The following is a 24,320-nucleotide window of genomic DNA, read 5'->3' as shown; positions in this document are numbered from 1 at the left end:
GTATTGCCCAGTGTTGCCTGATGCAGTCGAGCCATGGGATCCAGCACATCTTCAGAACACCCTTTAAAGTATCCTCTACCAAAGCCAGTGAGCCTAGGGGCTTTCCTGGAGTTTCGTACAGAATGACTGCAGTGGTCATGGTGATTAGCATTGCTGTTCAGTCAGGGCAGTAGGGAAGGAGGCTGAGTTTGAGACAACCGCAGAAAAGATTAGGGAGACTAACGAGCATTTTCTTATAAAGAAGATGTGATCCTCTCTGTGCTGTATTGAGCAATACTAGCAAGTTCATTAGCAAGGAGGTAGATGTTGGATTTCTCAAACAGTAAGGTGTGTTTCAAGGCATTTTATCTCCTGCTCTAAATCAAGACACTCTTGTAGTAGGGCTGATATATTGGTGGAGGATTGTGCAATAATAGACCTGAGCTTTACAAATTTCCCAGGAGCTGGTTAGCTTGTCCAAATGAGGACACTTGTCTTGGAGAAAGGAGAATGCTTATAGGGCGCCTGTAACCTGCAGCTGCCGTGTCTTTCTTTTCCATGTGACATTTTGCTGTCATGGTGACTGCAGCTGTTTGCAGAGGGCAAACGCACTGGGCTCTCTTGTGTGGACTTTACTTGTGTTCTTTCTTATTGATCTTCTCGCTGCTCTAGAGGAAGTCAAGTAAAGCTCTTCAACACAAGTCAGTGTTGTTCTGTCATGTCCAATATCTTGCCATTTCTCTGCCTCGTCATGCAGGGAGGTGGCCCAAGCATGCCAGTTCCTGGTCTCCAAGCAGATGAAGGATGGTGGCTGGGGAGAGGACTTGGAGTCCTGCGAGCAGTGCAGATACATGCAGAGCTCTACCTTCCAGCAGGGGCAGCTCAGATATTTTGCTGCCTCAAGCACGGCAGGCAGGCTGCCTTCGGCGGCTTGCCTGCGGGAGATCCACCGAAGCCGCGGGACCAGTGGACCCTCTACAGGCATGCCACCAAAGGCAACCGGCCTGCTGCCCTCATGGTGACCGGCAGAACGCCCCCCACGGCTTGCCGCCCCAGGCACACGCTTGGCGTGCTGGTGCCTGGAGCCGCCCCTGCCTTCCAGATCCACAACACCTCCTAGGCCTTGCTGGGGCTCATGGCCGGCAGGTAGGAGAACTGATGCTGCTTCTCAATGGCAGAACATTGTCCTCTTCACCTGCATGCACAGAACACAGCACCGAGGCATGACTGAAAAAAATCAAACATACAGCGTGAAATCCTGACCATTATAGTCAATGGGTGTTTTGCCATTGTCTTCAGTGGGCCAGGACCTCAGCCTAATTCTTTAGCTATTTGCCCGATGCTCTGACTGCACTATCAGACAGGCAGTTACCAGACTAACCCAACATACCTCGGCAGAGACTTAACCCTTGGTGTCGTCACTGAATGGTCAGTAGAACAAAGTAAAAACTGGTGCAGAATAACTAATTGTCTCTAGCACATTTGTGTCTTCATAATATGATTAACAGTTTTATTTATGAAGCCCCCCAACCATGCAAGGTGCTGTACAATGATCTGCAACAAATACAATACAACAGAGACTGCAGTAAGGAACTAATAAAATTTTCAGCACCCATCCTTCAAGCCAAACCCAGAGTGCAAACGGCATGGGAAGGGAAATGAAGGGGCTGATATTAGTCAGGTTCATTAACGTTGCCAAAGAAGTGTTCTCAGATGTTTCTCAAAGCTGGGCGGGAGGGGCTCAGATAAATGTCCAGGGGAATGACCGCCACCCTCCTTGAAATTGAAATTGTTACCAAGTCCCTCATTTTTCTGTGTCCCTCTGTCTTGCCAATGGGGTCACACTGCACCACGCGCAAGGGCAAGCTGGACATTTGGATCATGGATGAAGCACTTTACAGGTGCAGGGATTGTGAAATTGTTAAGCAATTGCAATTGTTTTGAAAATGATTCATTGTTCTCAGGGCCGGCGCTTCCATTTAGGCGACCTAGGTAGTGGCCTAGGGTGCTAGGATTTGGGAGGGCGGTAGACTGCTCCGATGGACCTCCTGCAGGCGTGCCTGCGGACGGTCCACTGGTCCTGCGGCTCTGGTGCAGCATCCGCAGGCACGCCTGCGGCAGGTCCACCGGAGCTGCGGAACCAGCGGACTGTCTGCAGGAACGCCTGCGGGAGGTCCACCGGAGCCGTGGGACTGGCGAGCTGGCCCTGCGCCTAGGGCACCAAAAACCCTCGCGCCGCTCCTGATTGTTCTCTGTCAGTGACACAGACAGCTGCAGGACGAAGATTTCTGATAGTGGAGAACTCCTTGATCTGGCACACAAGAGCAGAACGAGAGAGAGAGCCTGGCTTGGCCAAAGTTGGTTTCCCCCCAACCATCTCCAGACCCAGCAATCCAACCACCCCTTTGGGAAAACAGCCTTCTCCCACTGCCAGCTTGTTCTGTAGCTTACCTAGTACCAGTGTGCTGCAGTGCTGGAGGTTCAAACCCTAATGATAATGCTCTGTGTGTGTTAACAATTGTATTTAAAAGACTTTTAGTTTAGTTTTTACGTTCTTAAAAGAACCACCTAGGAAATTACACACACACAGTGTAAACTGTGCAAAGAATGTTATTTAGGTTGCAAAGTCAAGCACTCAGAAGTTGGGAGATGCCAGACCTGCAGTTTTCCATTCAACCTTAATTTGTCACCCCGTGCACATGCATTATGGTATGGTTTTTAACTACACGATCACATCTTATCTTACCCACAGGACCCCTGCATCATTCGGTGCACAGGCTGGATGCACAAAGGAGCAGAATAAAGGTTACGTGGGCTGGTGTAAATCTGGCTGTAAACACGTGTTCTGAGAGCAGCCCCGCAAGTGGCCCATCACCTCAGTTTTCATTTTAATTCCTCAGATGAACTCAGTTCAGCCTTCAAAGTATTTCAATAGCCCTTTCTGTGGGGTTTCCTTCTCATCAGAATCCCCCCCAGTGCAGTCCAAACAGTACATTCATCCCAACAGTCCAGCACCAAGCCCAGCTCCAGTATCTCTCACCACGCCCCAGGGCCCAGGTGCGGCTCTGGCTGCTCCCCCCACACCCTAACTTCCAGGTCTGGCTCCAGTGTGTCTCACCACACCTCACCCAGACCCTCTAGCTTGGGTGTTTCTCCACCCTGTTTCCTTGCCAGGCAGGGCTCCAGCTCTTGCCTGGAGACATCGGTGGACTCACCCCTCCATCACCCCCCAGCCTTCAGCAGCACTCTGAGTTCAGGTCTCCAGTTCAGAGAGCCAGCAAGCATCTTACTCTGCTGTTCTCAGCCTTCAGCCCTCTCTAGCTGTGTCTCTCTGGCCTGTGGAAGTTTGTAGGTGACCCACTGCCTGCTTGTCTGCAGCTTTCACCAGCCTGCTCTGGTTCCACTGCTCACTGGGGAACTGACTGCTCCCTCCTTCAGGGACAGCCCCCCTGAAAGCTTTGTGCCCAGCTCTGCTCTTCCTCTGAGCTCCCGTTACTCTCTGGGTTCTCTTCCTTTCTGCTCTGGGCTCTCAACTCTCTCTCTCAGGTCATGTCTACACTAGCGCTTAAGTCAATATCACTTACATCACTCAGGGGCGTAAAAAAGCCACCCCCGAGTGATGTAAGTTACACCGACCTCAGCAAAGAGCTCTCTCGTCGGCATAGGGCATCTTCTCCAGATGTGCTGCAGTGGCATTGGAGCAGCTGCACCGATGTCAACTAGCCCTAAGTTCTCACAGGATTTTGGACTCGGGGGTTGCTCCAGGGGCAGTTCCACCCTTCTCATTACACCAAAGTAGGGTGCACCGGGACCGGAACAGGAGAGCTGAGCCCAACTACATTTAAGTGGGGGCCACATACCCTTTTATACTGGCATTTTCTAACTGTCAAGTTCTTGCCTTTGCAACCTAAATAACATTCTTCTGATGTAGTTTTGGAGTGCAATCAGCAAAGTATGCGCATTAGTCAGTATTTCTTTTTTAAAATAAAAGCACAATCTCCTGACACTTCGTGGTTATAATTTTCTATCAACAAACTTCCATTTAAGATAAGTTACCCTGAAAGAAGTCTGTGTCCAGAACACCTTTCTTAGCCTTTATTCTCCAGATAGTTTCTTAGAACTATTCCTTTTCTTTACGTACATTTGATTTCCTGTAAAAAGGGTTTATTTCTTCAGTCTCGACTATAAGATAAAATACAGCAACTTGAAAGCATCAGTCGATGTCAGTACAAACCAGAGCACAGAAAGTAAGTAGGGAAGCTCCTCTATCACAAATGCAACAGGAGTTAGTAGTTAGCAAAAATCCTCAAATTGCCTCTTTTGTGAAGCACAGAGCAGGGGTTCTGCTTTCTGTAGCAGGAGTTCCAGCCAAATCCATTGAGATCATAGAATCACAGAAACATAGAGCTGGAAGGGATCTCAAGGTCATTTAGCCCATTACCCTGCACTGAGGCAGCAGGACCAGTAACCCTAGACTATCCCTGGCAGGTGTTTGTCTAACCTGTTCTTAAAAATTCCGGTGATGGGAATTCCACAACTTCCCTTGGGAACCTATTTCAGTACTTAACTGTCCTTCCAGTTAGAAAGTTTTTCCTAATATCTAAACTAAATCACCCTGGCTGTACACTGAATAAATTACTTCTTGTCATACTTTGGGTGAACTATTGATCACTGTCCTATTTCTAACAGCCCTTAACATATTTGAAGACTGTTATCAAGTCCCCTCAGTCTTCTTTTCTCAAAACTAAATATGCCCCATTTTTTTTCAACATTTCCTCCTAGGTGACATTTTCTAAATCTTTTATCATTTTTGTTGCTCTCCTTTGGACGCTCTTCAGTTTATCCACATCTTTCCCAATATGTGGCACCCAAAACTAGACACAATACTCCAGCTGAGGCCTCACCAGTGTCGAGTAGAGCAGGATAACTACCTCCCATGTCTGAGATATGACACTTCTGTTACTACCCCCCAGAATTATATTAACCTTTTTTGCAACTGCATCACATTGTTGGCTCGTCTTCAATTTTTAATCCACTTTGCCCCCCAGATCTTTTTCTGCAGTATTACTACCTCACCAGTTATTCCCCATTTTGTAGTTGTTCATTTGATTTTTTTCTTTCTTAAGTGTAGTACTTGCACTTCTCCTTATTGAAATTCATTTTGTTGATTTCAGACCAATTCTCTAAGGCCTTTTTATATTCTAATCCTGTTCTCCAAAGAACTTGCAACCTCTCCCTGACTGGTGTCATCCACCAAGGTTATAAGCATTTTCTCCACCCCATTGTCCAAGTCGTTAATGAAAATATTGAATAGTACTGCACCCAGGACTGAGTCCTGTGGGACTCCATTTGATACATCCTCCCAGTTTGACAACGAACCATTTGTAACAAACTCTGCACTTGGAGTGCCTATTGGACTATAACTTTTTTAATTGATTCCAGAAAGACTTTTGCAAATCAGCAGCCTCCCCATATCTGCTATAACTGATCTAAGACCTTTATTCATATATGTATGTATATTGATCTCTTAATCATAGCAATGCTCTTCTTTTTTTCCTTTTATTAAAAAAATCTTAGATTTAGTTAATAAGGATTGGCTGTAATCGTGTATTTGGATGAGATCTGAAATATTCATTGACCTGATGGGCAATGTGTCTGGTTCCTTGGATTGGTAGAACTTTAAGTATGGTGAACAAGATTGTTAGTAATCTCTCACTATACTGGATTTGGCTGGCTAGATGGGAGCCAAAGGCTGGATTCCTTAAAGGGGACTGCATTTTGGCTTTTTAGTAACCAGTGTGATATTACAGATGCTATTTTGTTACTTGGCTTGGTGAATCTAAGGACTGGTCTACACTACAGGGGAAAATCGATCTCAGATACGCAACTTCAGCTACGTGAATAACGTAGCTGAAGTCGAAGTATCTAAGATTGAATTACTCACCGTCCTCACGGCACGGGATCAATGTCCGCGGCTCCCCATGTCGACTCCGCAACTCTGTTCGGGTTGGTGGAGTTCCAGAATCGATATAAGCGCGTTCGGGGATCGATATATCGCGTCTAGATGAGACGCGATATATCGATCCCCGAGCAATCGATTGCTACCCGCCGATACAGCGGGTAGTGAAGACGTCGCCTAAGTATAGAATAAACTGCCAGTTGTGGGGATTGTCTGCCCTATTCCTTGCAGTTTGCCGTGAATAAGCATTCTCAGTGTGGCCCCTCTAAGCACCATGGTCCCAGATGGATTTCCTTAGGAAAACTCAGTAACTGGTTTTAACCAGATTCCCAGCTGGGCTCACTGGCAGGGCTCCTCTTTACCATATGGCTAGGAGTACTGAGAGCAAGAAGAGCTTTTGCAGCAGACAGCTGGTACATTTCTGATTGTGAGTTGGGGAATCACCCAGACATTAGTTCCCCAGAAACAACAACAAGGGAGGTAATAAACATCCAGCTGTGTGTTGAGCGATCATCAACAGCCATCATCTAGTGAGGGAGTTATAGTTCAATGATTCACTTGCACAAGGCCACACCAGGGGAATTGCTTAGCCTTGCCTGGTTTTTTGGCAATGCCCATCAGATATGCCTGGACTTGTGTTCTCCAAGCACATGACTGAGGACATAAAATATGAGATAGAGGCTGCATGGTTTATCCGTTCTCCTCCCCCACCCACGTTAAAGTCAACAAGAACACTGGACATAGGCACCGACTCCACAGGTGCTCCGGGGCTGCAGTACCCATAGGGAAAAGTTAGTGGGTGCTCTGCACCCACCGGCAGCCAAGCTTCGCTCACCCCCCCATCTTCTCCTCCCTTGAGCAGGCCATGTCCCTGTTCCTCCGCCTACCTCCCAGCGCTTCCCCTCTAGCTGCCACCAAACAGCTGTTTGGCAGCTTTAGCATGCTCCGGTAGGGAGGGGGAGGAGCGGGAATGTGGCATGCTCGGGGAGGAGGTGGGACTGGGGAATTGGGGAAGGAACTGGAATAGGGGCAGAGTTGGGGCAGGGACTTTGGGGAAGGGGTTGGAATGGGGCAGGGCAGGGGTGGAAGAGGTGGGATGTGGCAGGGCCTCATGGAAGGGGTGGAGTGGCAGTGGGATCAGGGGGCAGAGGGGATCGAGCACCCATGGGAAAGAGGGAAAGTTGGTGCATATGATACTGGAGTTGAGGAGATGGTTCCCCAGGCTAACAGGGAGAACCTGCTTATGAAAGACTGTAACCAACTGCAGCATTCAGTGGGGTGAGAAAATCTGCTTAGTCAAGATATTGCCTAGTTTAATAAGGTTGAGAATTTAGACCGCATGCTTATCTTTTATTTTCCTTTGGGAACTACTTTGACTCCTTGCCCATCACCTATAATCACTTAAAATCCATCTTTTGTAATCAACAGACTTATTCTAATGTTGATCCTTACCAGTGAGTTTGACTGAAGTGTTTGGTAAATCTGCTCATTCTACAAAGGCTGGTGTATGTCACTTTCCATCGATGAAGTGATGAACCAATTAATAAACTTGCATTGCTCAAGGAAGGGTCTTGAGCAGTGCAAGATGGTGTATTCCGGTGGTACAAGGCTGGGAACTGGGGGGATTTGGCTGGTGCCTTGCTGTGTGATTTGTGAGTGGCTCTGGGAGCAGTCATGCAGTCTGCCTGGGTGTGGGGCTCCACATGGGGTTGTACTGAGTGAGAACAGTACTGGGAGGGGTTTGCTGCTTGCCACCAGTAAGGCATCGTGAGAGACAACCCAGAGCAGTGCGTTAAGGAGGCATAGCTGTCCCAGGGTCCCAGGTTGCACCCTGGGGATCCCGTCACACTCAGATTCTCATTGGTTTCGCGGTGCATTTGTCCAGACATTCTTCCTCAAGGTGGCTCGTGAAGAGGCTGGCATATTGGGGAGCCATCCCAGTTCCCATGGCTGGTCCCATGGTTTGGATAAAATGTTTGTTTTTGAATGTAAAACTGGTCTGGGTGAGGATGAAATGGATGAGTTTGACAATGTGTTTGGGGTGGAGGTCTGAGTGTTGTCCATTGTCTCACATTTGAGGCAGGCTGCGAAGCTCTCAGTGTCTGTGTGTAGGGAAGTGACTTTGCTGGTGGTGAGGATGGTGTTCTGAGGGAGGTTGTTAATGTTGTGCAGTTTGTGCAGGAAGTCAGTTGTCCTGGAGGATGCTGCCCCTTTGGGTGGTGGTTGGCTTGAGGCTGGTTTCTGAGTGTCCTGACACTCCTTCAGCCAGAGTGTCATGGCCAGGTAGGATGGGTTCCCGTGCCTGGGTCTCTTGGGACGCATGGGGCAAGGTCGTGGGGACGAGTTTGTAGAGTTTCTCTGGGCGTTGTTTGGGGAGGATTGAATCACTTCCTCTGGGCGCTGGGTGAAGGGTGGCCTGGGCTGGTAGTGCTGTGGGTTGGCATGGTTAGCCCAAGCGCCCCAGTGACAGTGCTCCCGGTGCGGGCCCAGGGACCCGCCCGTGGGCGGCTGTCGGGCCGGTAGCGCTGCCCTGGCAGGGCGGGCTGGGGCCGTTTCTCCGCCGGGGACAGGCGGTGCCGGCGGGGGTGGAGCTGGAGCTGGAGCTCGCAGCGCGGCCAGCAGGGGCCCCACCCGCCTTGCAGCCGGGGCTGAGGCGGGGCCCGAGGCGAGGGCGATCCCCGCTCTGGGCGGCAGGGGCGGGGCCGGAGCCCGGGGCCGGCCCTGATTGGCTGGCCCCGCGTGGGCCCATGTCTGCCGAGGTGGGGAATCGCCGCGTCGCGAGCCCGCGGCTGCCGGAGTCAGGGGCGTGCGGCGGCCGCGCGATGGGGCACGAAACGTGAGTGTGTCCGTGTGTGTGTGTGTGTGTGTGTGTGTGTGTGTGTGTGTCCCTCTGAGCCCCTGCCAGAGTGTCACTGTGTGTGTGTGTCCCCCTCTGAGCCTCTGCCAGGGTGTGTGTGTGTGTGTGTGTGTGTCCCCCTCTGAGCCTCTGCCAGGGTGTGTGTGTGTGTGTGTGTGTCCCTCTGAGCCCCTGCCAGGGTGTGTGTGTGTGTGTCTCTCTCTGAGCCTCTGCCAGGGTGTGTCACTGTGTGTGTGTGTGTGTCCCTCTGAGCCTCTGCCAGGGTGTGTCACTGTGTGAGTGTGTGTCACTGTGTAAGTGTGTGTGTATGTGTCCCTCTGAGCCTCTGCCTGTGTGTGTGAGTGTGTGTGTGTCCCTCTGAGCCCCTGCCAGGGTGTGTCACTGTGTGTGTGTGTGTGTGTGTCCCTCTGAGCCTCTGCCTGTGTGTGTGTGTGTGTGTGTGTGTGTTCCTCTGAGCCTCTGCCAGGGTGTGTCACTGTGTGTGTGTGTCACTGTGTCAGTGTGTGTGTGTGTGTCCCTCTGAGCCTCTGCCTGTGTGTGTGTGTGTCCCTCTGAGCCTCTGCCTGTGTGTGCGTGTGTGTGTGTCCCTCTGAGCCTCTGCCAGGGTGTGTGTCACTGTGTGTGTGTGTCCCTCTGAGCTTCTGCGAGAGTGTGTGTCTGTGTGTGCGCCTCTGTGCCAGTGGCTGTGTGTGAGTCTCTGTGCGAGTGCATGTGAATTTGTGTGTGTGTGTGTGTCACTGTGTCAGTGAGTGTGTGTGTCCCTGTGAGCCTCTGTGAGAGTGTGTCTGTGTGTGTGTGTCTTGTATGTGCGCCTCTGTGCCAGTGGCTGTGTGTGAGTCTCTGTGCGAGTGCATGTGAATTTGTGTGTGTGTGTCTGTCAGTGTGTGTCTGTATGAGTGTGTGTGTGTGCGCGTCCCTCTGAGCCTCTGCGAGAGTGTGTGTCTGTGTGCGTCTTGTGTGTGCACCTCTGTGTCAGTGGCTGTGTGAGTCTCTGTGCGAGTGCATGTGAATTTGTGTGTGTCTCTCTGTGTGAGTGTGTGTCACTGTGTGTCTGTGTGTGTGCGCGTCCCTCTGAGCCTCTGCGAGTGTGTGCGTCTGTGTGTGCATGTCTTGTGTATGTGCCTCTGTACCAGTGGCTGTGTGAGTCTCTGTGCGAGTGCATGTGAATTTGTGTGTATGTCTCTGTGTGTGTGTGTCACTGTGTCAGTGTTTGTGTGAGTGTGTGTGTCTGTGCGCGTCCCTCTGAGCCAATGCGAGAGTGTGTGTCTGTGTGTGCCTGTCTTGTGTGTGCACCTCTGTGCCAGTGGCTGTGTGAGTGAGTCTCTGTCCGAGTACATGTGAATTTGTGTGTGTCTCTGTGTGTGTGTCACTGTCTGAGTGTCTCTCTGTGTCAGTTTGTGTCTGTGTGAATGTGTGCGCGCGTCTCTCTGAGCCTCTGCGAGAATGTGTGTCTGTGTGTGTGTGTCTTGTGTATGTGCCTGTGTACCAGTGGCTGTGTGAGTGAGTCTCTGTGCGAGTGCATGTGAATTTTTGTGTGTGTGTGTGTGTATGTCTGTGTGTGAGTGTGTGTCTGTGTGTCAGTGTCAGTGTGTGTATCTCTGTGTCAGTGTGAGTGTGTGTGTGCTCACGTCCCGCTGAGCCTCTGCAAGAATGTGTGTTGTGTGTGCGTCTTGTGTATGTGCCTCTGTACCAGTGGCTGTGTGAGTGAGTCTCTGTGCGAGTGCATGTGAATTTGTGTGTGTCTCTGTGTCAGTGTGTGTGTATCTCTGTGTGTCTCTGTCTCTGTGTGAGTGTGCCCCTGTGACCTTGGCCAGTGCTGTTCCTGCATCCCAGTTGTAGCCTGTTTCTGTTCCAGCGGCTTCCAGAGGCCGCACTTGGACCGAGCCCCTGTGCTCGGAGCTGTACGGCTGTGTGTAATGCTGCACAGTACGGTGCCATGGAGTAACTGGTCTGTGCAGTGCAGCACCTATCTGCCAGCAGGGGCTGGGGCTCTTAGGAATTCCTTTTAAATGAGACATTTTAAATCCATGAACTGCCCCAGCGCTCCCAGCATGGAGGGAGGTGACAGAGCTGCCACCCCTTCGCAGTGACAGATCCCCGTGGGCCGATGGGAAACTCTCCTCGAACTTGGTGCTCTGGTTGCTGTGAGGACAGCGTGGGGTGGGAAGGTGCCAGGAAAGGGGAGCGCTGTCAGAAGTAGCCCCCTGTATGGGACCGGTTGAGGGTCTGTCAGGTTCTTGTTCCGACAGCGCGGTGTGGAGTGGTCAAAGCCAAGCAAAGTGACATTGGCCCAGCTGTTGCTCCAAGGACTCGCCCCTTCCCGCTTGTTACTTTTCAAAGTCTAAGTGTTGGCAGCCAGCTCGTGGCTGAGTGCAGAGCTCTCTGGGTTCTCATGTCTATTGCTAATGCTGCAGCCAGGCGTCTGCACTGGCCCTACGCGTCCCAGGGCACTGACAGCCTGATGCTCAGAGCCGGCAATGCTTGGTGACGCGCCTGGGATTTGTCTGGTTCCCTGTGGTCTCTCCAGGTGTTTGCGGAGAAGAGGCGGCCCGTATAAAACAGAACCTGCGAGTGACCTCACCCGCTGGCGACTGAGCAATGAAGAAGGGCGGCAGAGTTGGCGCTACCTGGAGGCTGGCGAGGAATGTGAGCGAGAGCAGAGCGGGCTGGAGGCTCACTGCGTAGGCTTGGACACGGTGGGTGGCTGATTTTCACTCGCAGCGCAGTGTTTGCCAAGGCTGGGAAGGGGGCAGCCACCGAAACCCCATGCCCGTATGGCCGACTGTAGTTCCCCTATTGCCGCCATTGTCTCCTGCCCCCAAATGCTGAGTCGTCGTCTCTGAAGCAAGGCTTCTTTTCAGTGACTGTCTCAAATTCACGTGCTTGCTAATTCCACAGGGCAGGCACAGGTGGTGCTGGCATCAGGGGCAGAATTCACAACCTCATGCCAACCTGGTTGTATTGGCTACTGGGGAAGAGGGGAGGTGTCACAGCTCCCCGCAAGGGGGCATCTTGCCCAGCTGGGACCAGAATCTGCTGACCCTTCCATGCCTGGAGCCCTGGAATCTGGCCCCTGAGAAAGGGGGTTGGGGAGGTCTGTTTGCCCTGCTCCCTCCCTGCCTGCTGACTCTCTGGGGATTATGCACTGAATGACTCAGAAGGTGCTTCAAGGCAGCAAGCGTCCTGCTGGTATCCACATTCCTCCTCTGCTGCCCTCCCACACCTCTTCATCCCTACGCATGCTCTGCACAGTCACTCTGTGCTGGATTTGGTGTCCTGTTGCTTGCATTGCTACTAAGTATTGTGTGAAAGGCCAGTGCAGTGCAGGCCATGGGGAAGGTACACAGACTCTGATTACCCACGGGACTGCAGTGCTGCCATAGCCCACAGCACAAGGCACTTGATTCTACTGGTGTCTTGGCTGTTGGCCATTCTTTGTGCGCGAGCTGGAGCCAGGGCCGGCTTTAGGCTGATTCCTCCGATTCACTGGAATCGGGCCTTGTGCCTAAGAGGGCATCTTAAGTGCCTTTTAAATTTTTAAAATTTTTTTTACTCACCTGGTCTGCTCTGGGTCTTTGGCGGCGGGGGGTCTTTTGGTGCTGTGGAAGACCTGGAGCAGATCCCCCGCCATCGGAGTGGCGCCGAAGCCCCGAACCACTGCTGGATATTCGAATCAGGCCCCTCAGTTCATAAAGCCAGCCTTGGCTGGAGCACTGCTCATTTAATTTGTGTCTGTCCCTGCTCCTGTTCCTTTCTTTGCAGAGTAAATTCTTCAAGGCCTTGCCCCAGGCCTGCACGGCCCAGGAAGCAGCGCTGAATGGGATGAAGTTTTACTCTGGCCTGCAGGCGGAGGATGGGCACTGGCCTGGTGACTACGGGGGGCCCCTCTTCCTGCTGCCAGGTACGATGCCATGTGGATTCATAGATTCATACACATGCCAGGTGGATTCATAGATTTAAAGACTCTAGGACTGGAAGGGACCTCGAGAGGTCATCGAGTCCAGTCCCCTGCCCTCATGGCAGGACCAAATACTGTCTAGACCATCCCTGATAGACATTTATCTAACCTACTCTTAAATATCTCCAGAGATGGAGATTCCACAACCTCCCTAGGCAATTTATTCCAGTGTTTAACTGCCCTGACAGTTAGGAACTTTTTCCTAATGTCCAACCTAAATCTCCCTTGCTGCAGTTTAAGCCCATTGCTTCTTATTCTATCATTAGAGGCTAAGATGAACAAGTTATCTCCCTCCTCCTAAGGACACCCTTTTAGATACCTGAAAACTGCTATCATGTCCCCTCTCAGTCTTCTCTTTTCCAAACTAAATAAACCCAATTCTTTCAGCCTTCCTTCATAGGTCATGTTCTTAAGACCTTTAATCATTCTTGTTGCTCTTCTCTGGACCCTCTCCAATTTCTTCACATCTTTCTTGAAATGCGGTGCCCAGAACTAGACACAATACTCCAGCTGAGGCCTAACCAGCACAGAGTAGAACGGAGGAATGACTTCTCGTGTCTTGTTTACAACACACCTGTTAAATGCATCCCAGAATCACGTTTGCTTTTTTTGCAACAGTATCACAGTGTTGACTCATATTTAGCTTGTGGTCCACTATGACCCCTAGATCTCTTTCTGCCATACTCCTTCCTAGACAGTCTCTTCCCATTCTGTATGTGTGAAACTGATTGTTCCTTCCTAAGTGGAGCACTTTGCATTTGTCTTTATTGAACTTCAGCCTGTTTACCTCAGACCATTTCTCCAATTTGTCCAGATCATTTTGAATTTTGACCCTGTCCTCCAAAGCAGTTGCAATCCCTCCCAGTTTGGTATTGTCTGCAAACTTAATAAGCGTACTTTCTATGCCAACATCTAAGTCGTTGATGAAGATATTGAACAGAGCCGGTCCCAAAACAGACCCCTGCAGAACCCCACTTGTTATACCTTTCCAGCAGGATTGGGAGCCATTAATAACTACTCTCTGAGTACTATTATCCAGCCAGTTGTGCACCTACCGTATAGTAGCCCCATCTAAATTGTATTTGCCTAGTTTATCGATAAGGATATCATGCGAGACCGTATCAAATGCCTTACTAAAGTCTAGGTATATTGATTTCTAGGATGAAATAGCTATGCCATGTGCTCTGAGCGGCAGCACCTCCCCACAGAGTTACCTGCATAGGGATGGGATAGCCGGTGCCAAGCAGGGTCCGGCAGTGTGGCCAGGGTCTGCGGGGTCTTTGCTTAGCTGTCTGGGGATGATTCAGGGTCGGGCGCTGTTGCAGGCCTGAGCAGGGCAGTCAGTGTCTTGTCGTTCCCCAGCACACAGGGTGCTCAATGTTAATGGTCAATTGTTTCCCCAAACAGTGACCTAGGAAATGCCCTGGCTGCATTGCACTACAGTTAATCCCCAGTGAACGTGTCTTTAATAGGGAGCTGACGTCTGTTGTGAAGCACCAAGAACTACCCAGCCAGTGAAATCCCCTGTCTGGTTTTGCTGAACGGGGGCGGGGTCCTTTGGTGCAGTCTGTCCCCAACAGCCTGTTCCATCGTGGGGGCTGAAGCCGGGGTTGCAAGGGAAGGTCATGTGGTTGTTACAGTCTGATGTACATTCTCTCTGGACATCCCTGATGACCCTTTTGGGTTCCGGCAGACGACGACCTTGGAGCCACTTAGCCTGGGGCTGCAGCTGCGCCTTGTTAGCTGTACGAGCAGTGTGTACTGGGGACTCCTAGCTACAGTGATTTCTCATGTCCTATGCTGACCATGAAGAGGACACGTGCTTCTCTGAACCAACTAGAGTGTCCCTGTGGCTGAAATCGGGGGGTGGTTTGGCCTAAAGAGTGGACTGTTTTGTCCAACAGGTCTCCTGATCACCTGCCACGTTGCCAAGATCCCACTGCCAGAAGGTTACAGGAGGGAGATGGTGCGTTACCTGCGCTCGGTGCAGCTCCCTGACGGAGGCTGGGGCTTGTGAGTAGCTGAGAAGCTCCTTTCTCCTTATTCCTGCTGCATTGGGCGGGTTGTGCGTTCCAGACCCAGTTGACCAGAGAAATGGTTCCTATCTCTTTGTCCCTGCACAACACAGCCAGTGAAAACAGTATAGCAATCTCAGAAGCCCCTTGCAAGCACAAAAGTCAGTTCCATTCCTGAGATGTCTGTCTTGCGCATTATCTGCTCTGATACGGCCTTATATCTCAGACGTTACTGCCAGGCATTAGGTCCTGCTCCACCTGCTTTGTGCACCTCACTAGCCCTTCCCGGGTCATGGCATTCCTGGAGGGCGCAGAGCAGCTGTAGCAGCTCGAGGTATGTTAGTGGGGTGGGCCGGCTGGTCATTAAATACACTCAGAGAAGGAGGGCACAGAAAAAGCGGGGGAGGGGATCCTTCCAGCGGGCAGGGATGGACTGCCGGGAACATTGCAGGGGTGGTGTCAGGGGCCGGTCTGCAGAGGCGTTCTGGCTGTTACGTGCACTCTGTCTTGGCTTCACTGGAGAAGAATGTCTTTCTCTAGGAGGAGGGTCTGTGATCAGAGGCGTGGGTGAAAGGGGAAGAAATCATGGTAGAAACGTACGCCTGCATTGCCAGCTCTCCGCCATTGTCTAGGCAGGTTTCCCTATTCCAGCAGAGGGGAAGGGGACCCAGAGGAGCACTAGGAAACAAGGGAGAATGTTCAAAACTGGCTCATTTTCAGTGTGTCTTACCTCAACCTATTAAACAAAATCACTGAAATCCCACCAGCCCCCAAGCCGGCCCCTGGGAGGGAAACACTCTGATTTCATTAGCAAATCAAGCCCCACTTCGTCGGCACTTCCGGGGTGACTTTAGCTCCGGCAGTGCCGCTGTACTGAATCGCACAGCAATGCAGTGGTGGGGTTTTGCAGTACTCGGCGTTGACGTCGCTCTGCCCCCCCTTGGCTTGATGAGAGCAGTTGCCTATGGCTTCATCGGGGACCGGCTAGGCCATGGCCGAGTGCTTCAGAAGCTCCTCCGCAGCATCCAGTGCTTGGCCTGGTGCTCCCTTTCATGTGGGAAATGGCTCAGAGCTAAGCTGAGTGTGAGACTGCTGGAGCTGCAGTGCCGGGGAGGCCAGCATGTGCCGTGACCAGAGCCCCCCTTCACCATGGGTTGACCACTAGAGTGAGGGGCTGGGAGCATTTTGTTCTCGTTTCCCAGCAGCTTGGCCCAGGGTGGATGCTTTTCAGTTAGTTTGCCTGGTTAGCTTTAACCCTCTGCTTAGGTTCACCCCAGTGAAACCAGTCTCGGTTGATTGCACAAGTGCTCAGCCGCGTCTGACTTCCCCGCTCTCTGTATGTGGCAGGCACGTGGAAGACAAATCGACAGTGTTTGGCACAGCGCTCAATTACACGTCCCTGAGGATCCTGGGGGTTGGGCCGGATGACCCGGACCTTGTGAGGGCTCGGATCAACCTCCACAGCAAAGGTCAGCATATGGCTGGAGCTCTCTGGCATCCTATCCTCCCCGCAGCAGCCATGGGGCTGGGACTGTTGAGAAGGGCTTGTCCAGCTCCGAAGGGGTGAGTGGTAGGTGAGGGGACATGCGACCAGAGTGGAGTTAGCCTTTGCAATGGTTTGTCCTTGGCTGCATGGCAGCATGTGCAGTTCGCATGTTAGTTTCTGCCCTACCATGCTTAGCTTCTCCCGGCTTGGCCTGGCTGTTGCTGCATGTGTGGGATGTCACAGCCTATGCCGCATCCTGCTGTGCCAGGACCCTGCAGCACTTACCTTCTGGGGTGATGGTGAGACTTCAGCTCCTTCACCAGTTGCGAACGGTTCCGTTTGGGAGGCAGGGTACTCATGAGCCTTGCAAACATCCAGTCCATCTCAGCAGTCGGTTGTGGGTTAAATTGCCATCTCCAGCCCCCCTCGTGTGGCTTAGCTTCACTAGGTGGCTCCATGACACAATGCTCAGTGGTCTCACTGGCTGCACCTTGCACAGAAAACATGCCCTTCCCAGGTGTCGTTTCTGAATGGCTGTGTCTGTCGGGGCGCAGTGCCCATCATGCACCCGCTGCACCAGCCTGCAGCTCTCCAGGGCCCCTGGCCTGCCACGCAACCAGACCAGGATTCAGGAGTCTCTGTTCATGCCCTGTCACGTGGCAGGGTCTGTGTCTCTGGCCCCCATGGCTACCGTCAGAGCCCAGATCTGCGTGTCTCTCTCCAGGTGGTGCTGTGGGAATACCGTCGTGGGGGAAGTTTTGGCTGGCCATCTTGAACGTTTACAGCTGGGAGGGAATGAACACGCTGTTCCCTGAGCTGTGGTAGGTGCTATTCTGTATCTGCAGAGTGTATTGATTTTCAGTCCCAAGCCATATCCCCGTCCCCTCCCAGCAGCAGCATGCAGCAGAAAGCCCAATGCTGAACACCAGGGACTTCAGAGCAATCCCTGGCCTGCACCAATTCCCCGTTCTCACGCTCAGCCTGGGCCAGCAGGCTTTGGGCACGGAAACTAGGCAGCATTCCTGGCACAGGGCATGGGCTGATAGGGGAGGGATGTGCTGTTGATGACCTTCTCTCCCCCATCCAAGCTCGGCCCACCTGCTTGACCTCCAGCTTTCCTGCCCTCTCTGCCAGCCACCAGACCCACATGTTGTGCTCTCCCCAAGATCCTCCCTCCTGTGCTGGGTCCTGACACGGTTCCTCCGCATTTGGCATGCCATGGCTGTCCCTGACCTGGAACTGTGCTTGCCACAGACCCCCCTAGCGCTCAGGGACAGCTGGTGCCTGAGTTGGCTGTGGGGCCAGGAGCAGGGGGCGGTGTGAGGTGAAAGAGTTCAGGCAGCTGGCTGATTACAGGGAAACCAGTGGCAGCATTGCCCACTGGCATGTTCCCCACAGGAGAGGCTGTTTATTCCCTGCGCCTCCCTCCACATCCCGCTAACATGAACCACAGGGAATCAGATGCAGTCTGTGGGCAGAGGCCCTGCCCAGGATAACAGCCTCACTGGGTTGCTGGGAGAGCCCAGAACGCTCTCCTCGAGCTGGAGCAGACAGTCTCCTGGCTCAAAACGAGGGCTCCAGCTTCTCTCTCAGCTCCTCCGCACCGCAGGAGCATGGAGCAGCGGTCACCTGGGGCCTGCGCGTTGTCCTGAACGGCTGTTCTACCGCTCAGGCAGCGGCTAACCCGGGCCCCAAGTGTCTCCTGGGCACATTACCCCTCTGACTGCCCTGCAGCCCTGTCCTTAACTGTGCCCATGTCCCTGTGGCCCCCCACTCTCCATCCCGCACACTGCCGACAGCGTCCTCTGTTGTGTGACAGGCTGCTCCCGGCCTGGATGCCAGCCCACCCGTCCACACTCTGGTGCCACTGCCGCCAGGTGTACCTGCCGATGAGCTACTGCTACGCCACACGCCTGACTGCCGAGGAGGATGAGCTTGTCCAGAGCCTGAGACAGGTAAATGAACTCCCAGAGCACCCTCCCCGCTGCTCACCCTGTGTTACGGTGGCCTGGAGACCCTTCCCACCATGGCCCAGCTGTGTCTAGTCACATGGACCCGAATGTCCTCATTGGGTGCAAATCCCAGCCCCTGGCAGTGCTTTGTTGGAGATTCCTGTAGGCTTGTTGTGATGTGATCCCCACGTCAGCCCCTTGTTTCCCCATCTCACCAGAACTTCTGGGTCTTCCCACTGCCTTGGCACTAACTGCGAAGGCTCTGAGCCACGTCCCAGCAGCCTCTGTCTGACACCTCCGTCCCTCATGCTGCCTCGTCTGTTACCAAAGAGGAGCTCGGGGTGGGACTCTCCCCTCGTTCTCTGTGATGAAGACTTTAGCAACCCTGCCTCTCAGCGTCTCGTCCTCCCTGGTGCAGGGCCAGCGACTCTCAGCAGCTTCCTGGTTCTCTGAGACTTACAGGCTGCTGACCATTCAGGTTCCCTCTGAGACTCTGTGATGGAGTAGGGGCTGTCTGTGTGGGGAATGGGAGAGCAGGGGTGGACTTTAGGGGATGGATGATGCCAGGGCCTGTAACCTGAGCTAGGTAAGGGAGGGGAAAGGTCAACACCTTTGCCCGGGAAGGAGCACAAAGGAAGGGAATGGCAGGAGGGAAGCAGTTTTGAGTTTGGGCTTGGGGCTGTGTGAGCGGAATTCAGGGTATCCTAGCTAGGATCCAAGCACCCTGAAAGCCCAGAAGGACTCGATGGAGGGGTCCTGACTGTGCCTGCAAGCTCTGCTGTAACCTGTGTTCCTGTTGTCCAATAAACCTTCTGTTTTACTGGCTGGCCAAGAGTCCCTGTGGGTCCCAGGAAGAGGGGTGCAGGGCCGGACTCCCCCACACTCCGTGACAACTGGTAGCAGCGGCGGGAGATACTGCACCCCGTGCACGGCGCTTCCTGTAGTAAGTGACTGGGGAGCAGTAAAACGAAGGGGTGATTAACCCCTGGGAGTGTGTGCCCAGTGAGAAAGACTTTGCAGTAACAGGGTCCCCCGGGGGATTGCAGTGAGCAGTCCCAGGGGCGGAGGAGTCTGCAGCTCGACCCTGGCAGAGAGGTGGTGACCTCAAGAAGGGCTGGTGCACTAGGGGTCCCCCTGGAAACTGGGGGGAGCGGCGAGCACCCCAACCTGTGAGTGGCCAGCAGGAAGATGTATGCCAAGGAGCGCAAGTGTGACCTGCTGGAGCTGTACAAGCAGAGGGGGCTGCGCCCGGGGAGGCTCACCAAGGACCAACTGATTGCCCAGTTGGAGCAGGGAGACCGCATGAATGAATGGAGCCCTGTCTCTGAGGGAAGCAGCCTGGCAGATGCAGCGCAGGCACCAGTGTCTGTCCCCGCTGGGAGTGGTCAACCGGTGGACGAGGGCTTCCCGAGACACCCCTTCCTAGGTCTAGGGGAAGGGCGAGGAGGAGCCCAGTGAATACCGAGGGCACCGTGGCACCCCTAGCCAGCAAGGGATCCTGCCAGCGAAGCTCACCCCCCAGCAGGGGATCCTCCCGGCGACGCTCGGCATCCCTGGAGCGGATGCGGCTGGCATAGGAAAGGGAGCTGAAACGGGAGGAGCTCGAGTTAAAGAGGCAAGAGCTGGAGGAGAAGGCGAAACAGCATAAACATGAGGAGAATCAGTGCAAACATGAGCGAGAGGAGAAGGAGAAACAGCGTAAACATGAGCTGGACCTGGCCCGGCTGAGGAGCAGTGAGGCCCCGGCTGCGGTGAGTGAGGGGGGACCCAAGCCTACAAAGAGCTTTGATAAGCACTTGCTGCCCTGGCGTAAGGAGAGGGAGGACATAGATACCTTCCTGACGGCCTTTGAGAATGCCTGCGAGCTGCACAGGGTTGACCCTGCAGACAGTATCGCAGTTCTTACCCCCTTACTGGACCCCACAGCCGTGGAGGTGTACAGCCGACTGAAAGTTGCGGAGGCAGGGGACTACGAACTGTTCAAACAGCTCTGCTCCGCGAGTTTGGGCTGACTCCTGAGATGTACTGGAAAAAGTTCCGGAGCCAGCGTAAAACCCGTGAGGTCACATACCCCTGCGCCCGGTTGACCAGTTGTAGGTATGCCTGCAAGTGGACAGCTGGGGCCCAAACTAAAGAGGACCTACTTGACCTATTCATACTGGAGCACCTGTACTAGCAGTGCCCGTCCGACTTGAGGCTGTGGTTGATGGACCAGAAGCCGGAGAACCCACAGCACGCAGGCCAGCTGGCCGACCAATTTGTGGACAGTCGGGCAGGGAATGGCAGGGAGGAGTCTCGAAGGAGCAGGCCTGGCTCAGCGCAGAGAGAGAGTCATCGTGGGACCTCCCAAAGGGGGCCTATGGAGAACCCCCCCAAAAGGGGAACATCCAGCGTCAGGTCCCTCCAACCCACTCAAGGGGACCCACGAGACATGGACTGCTATCGCTGTGGCCAACGAGGCCAAATACGGGCCCAGTGCCCCAAGCTCAGGGACAGACGAAGCAGACCCATCCCGCAGAGGGTGGACTGGGTAAAAACCCAATCGGAGGAGGGGCTATATTCCCAGGAAAGGGGGGTTGGCAACATACCACCTGTGAAGGAGGGAGGAGGTCCCCAGGTCAGCTCCTCTGGGGGGCTGGATGCTCCAGGCTCCGGGTTTTTGGTTTACTGGGTGGGCGCGGGGCTGCTCCTCTGGAAAGAGTGCATTGTTTCCCTGGAGGTAGATGGGAGAGAGGTCAGGGACATGCTGGCTTTGGGGGTGATCCAGCCGTCTGCCAGCCCTTGGGCCTCGCCAGTGGTGCTGGTTCCCAAGAAGGATGGGTCAATCCGGTTCTGCGTGGACTATCGAAAGCTCAATACCATTACCGTATCTGATGCCTACCCCATGCCCAGGCCTGACGAGCTCCTAGACAAGCTGGGAGGTGCTCGGTACCACACCACTATGGATCTTACAAACGGCTGCTGGCAAGTGCCGTTGGAGGCAGATGCCAGGCTGAAATCGGCCTTTATCACCAGTCTGGGGCTCTACGAGTTTCTGACCCTGCCCTTCGGCCTCAAGGGAGCGCCGGCCACCTTCCAGCGCCTGGTGGGTCAGCTACTGAGGGGGATGGAGAGTTTTGCTTTGGCATGTATTGACGACATCTGCGTCTTCAGCCAGACCTGGGAGGACCACATGTCCCAGGTTAAACAAGTCCTGGACCGACTCTGAAGGGCTGAGTTAACAGTAAAGGCTGAGAAGTGCAAGGTGGGGATGGCTGAAGTATCTTACCTGGGCCATCGGGTGGGGAGCGGCTGCCTGAAGCCGGAACCAGACAAGGTGGAGGTGATCAGAGACTGGCCTGCTCCCCAAACCAAAAAGCAGGTCCAGGCCTTTATTGGGATGGCGGGGTACTATCGAAGGTTCGTGCCCCACTTTAGTGCCATAGCCGGCCCCATCACTGAACTGTGCAAAAAGGGGAAGCCAGACAAGGTGATCTGGACTGAGCAGTGCCAGGAGGCTTTCTGGGCGCTGAAGGAGGCTCTGGTTAGTGGCCCAGTACTGGCAAACCCAGATTTTGACAAACCCTTTATGGTGTTCACTGACGCCTCAGACACGGGACTGGGGGCGGTGTTAATGCAGCAGGATGAAAAGGGGGAGAGACACCCCATCGTGTACCTGAGTAAGAAGCTGCTACCCCGGGAGCAAAACTACGCGGCCATCGAGAAGGAATGCCTGGCCATGGTGTGGGCCCTTAAGAAGCTAGAGCCATATCTCTTTGGGCGACACTTCACCGTGTACACCGACCACTCTCCCCTGACCTGGCTGCACCAGATGAAAGGAGCCAACGCCAAGCTCCTGAGGTGGAGCCTGCTCCTGCAGGACTATGACATGGATGTGGTCCATGTGAAGGGAAGTGCCAACCTGATAGCGGACGCGTTGTCCCGGAGAGGGGGCCCTGAACTTCCCCAGGTCACTGGGCAGAGTGACCCCGCTCAGTTCAGTCTCGAAGGGGGGAGAGATGTGATGGAGTAGGGGCTGTCTGTGTGGGGAATGGGAGAGCAGGGGAGGACTTTAGGGGATGGACGATACCGGAGCCTGTAACCTGAGCTAGGTAAGGGAGGGGAAAGGTCAACACCTTTGCCCGGGAAGGAGCACAAAGGAAGGGAGTGGCAGGAGGGAAGCAGTTTTGAGTTTGGGCTTGGGGCTGTGTGGGCGGAATTCAGGGTATCCTAGCTAGGATCCAAGCACCCTGAAAGCCCAGAAGGATTCAATGGAGGGGTCCTGACTGTGCCTGCAAGCTCTGCTGTAACCTGTGTTCCTGTTGTCCAATAAACCTTCTGTTTTACTGGCTGGCCAAGAGTCACTGTGGGTCCCAGGAAGAGGGGTGCAGGGCCGGACTCCCCCACACTCCGTGACAGCCTCCTTACGCCTTCCCTGTCACAGCTGATACTTCTGTATGTTGGCATCGTGTTTGCTACATTTCTGTTCCTTCAAGGGGTGTTGCTTGAGTGAGCCACGTGGTCCTTCTATGCTTTCCCTTTAGCTTAGGGCTGAGGTACGACTGGCCTGTGCTGGCATGTTACCTCTGTGCAGTTTCCGAGCTCTTGTTAGCAGATGGAAAGGCTCTGTGTAACGCAGGCCAGAGAATGTCACTCAGTTACTCTGGACTGAGCCCAGCGACGTGTCTGGCTGCAGTACAATGTGCCCTCCAGAAAGGCAGCCAGTCGGGAGCTGAAGACATCAAGAGATGGAGAGTCTGCCAGTTCCCTTGGCAGCTCGTTCCTGTGGTTGATCATCCTCGTTGTTCACTGTTCGGGCCTCATGGCTTCAGCCACTGGTTCTTGTTCTGCCTTTCTCCGCTGTTCGGTACCTGGTATCTGCTCCCAGTCATCTGCTAGTCTTATTTCTGATACTCAGTGGCCAGGACAGTCATGGGAGGCCTGGGAGTGCCTGCCTCAAACAGCCCATGTAGGTGCCGCATTAACACTCTTCCATTGCTGGTAATCTTGGCTGATGGGAGGGGTGGAGGGAGCCCTATGGGGCAGGAATTGGGGTGGGCTTTGGGGAAGGAAGGAGAGAGCTTGGAGGGCAAGGTAGGAAGGAAAGCCAAGGGCAGAGTGTCTGGGATCGTGCAGGGAGCAGGCTTTCCCTGTGAATGCTATGGCAAGGTACGTACCACGCACTTGCTCACAATGCCTAAGGCCTGCACTTTCCAAAAGGAGGAGTGATTTTTGGGATACCCTGTCAGGCCCCCAGGAGGGGTTTGATTTGAGAGCACTGAGCCCTGCCCTCTATGAATCAGACTTGGTGTCTCAGGCTGAGCACCTGACACCCCTAGGCCTGAAGGGAAGTTATGCCTTCGGGGCTGTCTTCTTCCTGCCCATTGGGCCCTGGGAGCCCTGCTGTGAATTGGAGCGGGGTGAAGTCCTGCACACATGCCTCCAGCCAGAATTAAGTTGAACCGTTAGCCCTCCCTACTGCATGAGCGTGCTCCAGCATGTTCCCCCCATTCTGGCCTGTGTGGACCCCCCGCCTTTGGGCTGTGTGCCCCCCCCAGGCCGCGTCTAATCCCTGCACCCCCTGAGGTGCTCTAGCACTGTCTGAAGGTGCTTTCTCCTCTTGTTAACTCTCCTTAGCAAAGGGTGCTGGGACCAGCTCCCACGTGGGACCTGTCCTGGTGGCTGGTGTGGTGCCACAGGGCGGGCCAGGCAGCACTGCCCTCCTTCTCCGGTGCTGCCCTGTGTGCTCCATGCTGTTCTCCCCCTGGCTGCGAACACCGCCAGGCTGACACTCGCAGCTGTCTCATGGTTCTGCTCCCATGGCGCGCTAGTGAGCGGATGGCTAATTTCCTGCCTGTTCTCTTCCAGGAGCTGTACGTCCAGGACTACGCCAGCATTGACTGGCCGGCCCAGAGGAATAACGTGGCTGCCTGCGATCTCTACACCCCGCACAGCTGGCTGCTCACACTAGCCAATGGTGAGTAGGGCACTGGCTGGGCCTGGCCAGGGCAGGGCCGGGGATAGCTGATGTGCAGGTTGTTTTCTGTCCCCATGGCCATGAGTCACTGGTGGAGTTGAGAGCTGCCCCATAGCCTTACATGCGACCCCAGTGCAGCCCCCAAGCTGCCCGTCAGC

At 53.8% G+C, this 24,320-nt stretch overlaps 2 protein-coding genes across 2 annotated transcripts in view; both read left to right on the top strand.

Annotated features, from left to right (window-relative positions):
* LOC127030286 (lanosterol synthase-like) overlaps positions 1-24,320 on the top strand; it is a 223,411-nt gene that overhangs the window by 13,325 nt on the left and 185,766 nt on the right. The window lies entirely within an intron of this gene.
* Positions 8,686-24,320, top strand: part of LSS (lanosterol synthase) — a 37,260-nt gene continuing 21,625 nt past the window's right edge. Inside the window, exons 1-8 of the mRNA XM_050916501.1 lie at positions 8,686-8,774; positions 11,323-11,491; positions 12,558-12,696; positions 14,658-14,766; positions 16,116-16,237; positions 16,979-17,075; positions 18,074-18,209; positions 24,054-24,162. Of these exons, the coding sequence (XP_050772458.1) occupies positions 8,686-8,774; positions 11,323-11,491; positions 12,558-12,696; positions 14,658-14,766; positions 16,116-16,237; positions 16,979-17,075; positions 18,074-18,209; positions 24,054-24,162 (970 nt within the window). The remainder of the gene's footprint in view (positions 8,775-11,322; positions 11,492-12,557; positions 12,697-14,657; positions 14,767-16,115; positions 16,238-16,978; positions 17,076-18,073; positions 18,210-24,053; positions 24,163-24,320) is intronic.

Source organism: Gopherus flavomarginatus, chromosome 10, assembly GCF_025201925.1.
Source record: "Gopherus flavomarginatus isolate rGopFla2 chromosome 10, rGopFla2.mat.asm, whole genome shotgun sequence".
NCBI lineage: Eukaryota > Metazoa > Chordata > Testudines > Testudinidae > Gopherus > Gopherus flavomarginatus.
This window is presented reverse-complemented; position numbering and strand designations above follow the sequence as displayed.